Consider the following 3,331-nt stretch of genomic DNA (forward strand, 5'->3'; position numbering starts at 1 on the left):
AACTTCTCCAAGACGCAGCGGCTGCGGGTGATGGAGGAGCGCTCGCGGATCATGGAGCAGCTGCGGGAGAACACGCGCCGCCGCGTCCTGGCGTTTGTGCAGGACACTAGCCGCTACCACCCGCTGCTGCGCGACCTCATCCGCCAGGCGCTGCTGGGCGTGCGGGCGGACGCCGTCGTGCGGACCCGCCGCGAGGACGCGGCCGCGGTGCGGGGGATGCTGCGCGAGGCGGAGGAGTGGTACGCGGCGCGGGCCGGGGCGCGGCTGCGCGTGACGCTCAGCGACGACCCCCTCGACGCCGCGGAGGCGTGGGGCGGCGTCGTCGTCACCTCGCAGGACGGCCACATCATCTGCAACCTCACGCTCGCCTGCAGGACGCGCAACTGCTTCGCCGACCAGCTCCCCGCGGTGCGCTACTTCCTCTTCAACGCCGCCGCCGTCGCCTGAGCGGGCGGGGGAAAAGAAAAAGAAAAGAAGAAGAAGTAACTAAGCGAAAAGAAAAGAAACAAACAAACACATGCGCGAGAGAAAAAAAAAACAACAAAAAACAAAAACAAAACGAAAGGCGCGACGCGTGCGTCCACGTCCAAAGTGTGTGTGTGGCGTACCACAAAAAACGCAATGAAATCCCTCCCCCACCAAAAAAAAAGAAAAGAAAACCGAAAAAAAAAAACAAGAACAACGAAAAAAACGGGGGAAAAAAGACAACAACAACAACAACAGCCAAAACATGCAGGCACACACACACACAAAACAAAAACAAAAGACAAAAACGGAGCCGTGGCGCAGTGAGGTGAATTAGGGACAAAAAGACGGGGCGAGATGGGAGAGAGAGAGGAGGAAAGAAGGAGAGGGGACGGTGCGGTGGTTTGTTTTCTTCCTTCCACCCCTCCCTTCTTCGTTTTATTTCTTCTTGTTGTTGTTGTGGAAGAACACCGCGGGTGCTTTGTTGCACGGAACCCGCAACCGACGTTTATCATCCACCTGCAGCTCCCCCCGCCCCGCTCTCCGCCCTCCGCCTGCCTGCCTGTGCGTTTGTGTGTGTGCCCTGGCGATCGTCTTCGGCTGCCGCCGGCCGCCCCGCACGCCTCATCCCGCTCTTTTTTTTTCCTTCTTTTCCTTCTCGCCTGGACGCGGAGGGGAAGAAACCGCATAGGAGAATAAAAGAACACGCACACACACAACATCAAGAAGAAGAACAACAACAAAAACAAAGACATCCACGAAAAAAGGCGCGGGGAAAGACATTAGACCCGGCGACACCACCACCACCACCACCACCGCACGAGGGGACACCATACCGGAGGCTGGCGGGGATGCAGCAGCAGAGCAGAGAGGTGCTGAAGGACGTCACGACGGCCCTGCAGCTTGAGCAGGAGCTGCAGCTCTCCCAGGCCCAGCACGGGGTGGCGGTGCTCGACGTGTACAGCTCCGAGTGGGGCAACACCAAGGTGCTCTCGGAGACCTTCCGGCGCCTCTACACCGACGCCGGGGACCAGACGCACCTGCGCTTCTACTCGGTGGAGTGCAACTCCGTGCTAGAGAGCCTCAAGTTCCCCGAGGAGCAGCGCAACCTGCAGCGTCCGAAAAACCTGGAGCTCTGCCGATACACGCTGCCCACTTTCTGGGAAGGCATTCTGCACGGGCGGCGCGGGAAGTCCAAGTCGTACTTTCTCTTCTACAAGGAGGGGAAGTGGCGCGCCTTCATCGAGGGCGTCGACACCCCGAAGATTGTCAGCTACGTGAGGGAACTGTGCCGGATTCAGAAGCCGGCTGAGGAGTGCGCCTCCAACGCGGAGCTGCTCAAGTTCTGGGAGCACTACTTCAGCGCCGCCGAGTCCGAGGTCCTCTTTGAATCCTTCGCGAGTGCCATCCAGGAGCACCTCGCGGCGCGGCGGCCGCTCACGGAGCGGGAGGAGCGGACCCTCGCGGAGGCCGTCGGGGCGGTGGACGCCAAGGTCTCCATCCAGGCGCTGGAGGCTTGGCTCGGCGACCACGGGACGCTGGCGCGCGCCTTCGCGCAGCTGTTTCCACGTTTCACGGAGGGGCCGGAGGCGGCGGCCGCCGCGGGGGATGCGGAGCACGCCCCTTCCAGCGCTCTGGAGGAGGCAGGCGCCTTTGCCAATGAGCTGGAGACGCCAAAGGGCTTGTGGGCACATGGTGCGGCGTGGCGGCCGGAGCTCTGGCGCCGCGTCGCGGCAACCCCGCTGCACGCGCCAGCCAACACCAGCCTTGTGCTGCTCCCCGGCGAAGAGGGCGAGGCGGCGGCGAGGGGCTGCCTTCAGCACGCCAAGGACATTCCCACCCTGCACACCTACCTGGCCGACATGGGCGTGGCGGAGGCGGACATCCAAGTCATGTGCCACGCGGCCGCGGAAAAGATCCCCTCCGAGGTTCCCGCCTACGGCAAGCTGGGCCTGGTGCTCGCGCTGGCCGACAAGGACCGCGGTGCGGAGCTGCTGGGGCGCCAAGAGGGCCCCTTCGGGCATCTCGCGGAGGGGACGCTCTTGTCACAGCACCTGCCGCTCGCCTACACCGTTATCGCTTTGTGCACTTCGGCGGCGCCCGCCGATGCGGAACTGTATTACTGCAGCGATTCCGGCACTCTGGCCTCCGCCGACGGCCTCAAGGTGGGCGATACGGTGGTGCTGCCTCCTTTTTCGCGCCTGCGATTGAACGGCGCCGCCGAGGGCGGCTTTACGGTGAAGTTCGTTGGATTGCCACAGGTCATTGAGCTCCCCACGGCGGAGGCTGGAGGGAAAACGGTCGTCCTTAGCCCGTGGTACGCCAAGTTTCACGTGACGGAGCGGGAGGAGAACGCCCTCACACTCACCTTCGCGGGGAACGCGGAGGAGGAGAGCTTTCGGCAGTCCGTTCGGCTATACGCCGAACGCCTCGAGGCGGATGAGAAGAAGCTGCCGCAGGCGGCGGATATAGTCGACGTCCTCGAGCACTCACTAGGCTACGAGCAGGTACCAGAGCCCTTGTCCCTTACAGACCCTCATCTTCTCGACAACGCCGCCGCGGAGCACGCGCCAGAGCACGAGACCCCCGCCGCGGAGCACGCGCCGGAGCACGAGACCCCCGCCGCGGAGCACGCGCCAGAGCACGAGACCCCCGCCGCGGAGCACGCGCCAGAGCACGAGACCCCAGCCGCGGAGCATGCGCCAGTTCATGGGGACGAACTTTCTGAGGGGGACGTTGCCAAGGGCGCTTCCAGTGATCACCACGCCGCGGAAGCGGAGCTTTGAGCAGCTGCAGGAGATTTTCTGCCCTAAAAGTAGGCGAACTGAACCTCATGTTCTTGGATGCAGCAAGAACAACCACAAGA

General features: G+C 63.1%; 3 protein-coding genes across 3 annotated transcripts in view, besides 4 other annotated features; all 3 read left to right on the plus strand.

Moving 5' to 3' along the window:
• On the plus strand, positions 1–447 carry Tco025E_08881 (ATP synthase; the record flags this gene model as incomplete). The annotated part of the gene is made up of 1 exon (XM_029375716.1): positions 1–447. A coding segment is annotated over one exon (447 nt), but the record flags the coding sequence as incomplete, so codon positions are not given.
• A 10-nt stretch (positions 448–457) lies between these two features.
• Positions 458–564: a sequence feature (A-rich).
• A 76-nt stretch (positions 565–640) lies between these two features.
• Positions 641–774: a sequence feature (A-rich).
• A 402-nt stretch (positions 775–1,176) lies between these two features.
• Positions 1,177–1,214: a microsatellite.
• Positions 1,215–1,260: 46 nt separating this feature from the next.
• Positions 1,261–1,282: a microsatellite.
• Positions 1,283–1,316: 34 nt separating this feature from the next.
• Positions 1,317–3,251, plus strand: Tco025E_08882 (uncharacterized protein; the record flags this gene model as incomplete). The annotated part of the gene is made up of 1 exon (XM_029375717.1): positions 1,317–3,251. One exon carries the CDS (start codon positions 1,317–1,319, stop codon positions 3,249–3,251), a length of 1,935 nt encoding a protein of 644 aa, XP_029224169.1.
• Positions 3,252–3,298: 47 nt separating this feature from the next.
• The window catches only part of Tco025E_08883 (uncharacterized protein), a gene marked incomplete at both ends in the record, with an annotated part of 336 nt that continues 303 nt past the window's right edge, over positions 3,299–3,331 (plus strand). The window contains one exon of the mRNA XM_029375718.1: positions 3,299–3,331. This exon is cut by the window's right edge and continues 303 nt beyond it. Coding sequence (XP_029224170.1) covers positions 3,299–3,331 — 33 coding nt within the window.

Source organism: Trypanosoma conorhini (genome assembly GCF_003719485.1).
Source record: "Trypanosoma conorhini strain 025E chromosome Unknown Tco_14.4_contig_00903, whole genome shotgun sequence".
Taxonomy (NCBI): Eukaryota; Euglenozoa; class Kinetoplastea; order Trypanosomatida; family Trypanosomatidae; genus Trypanosoma; species Trypanosoma conorhini.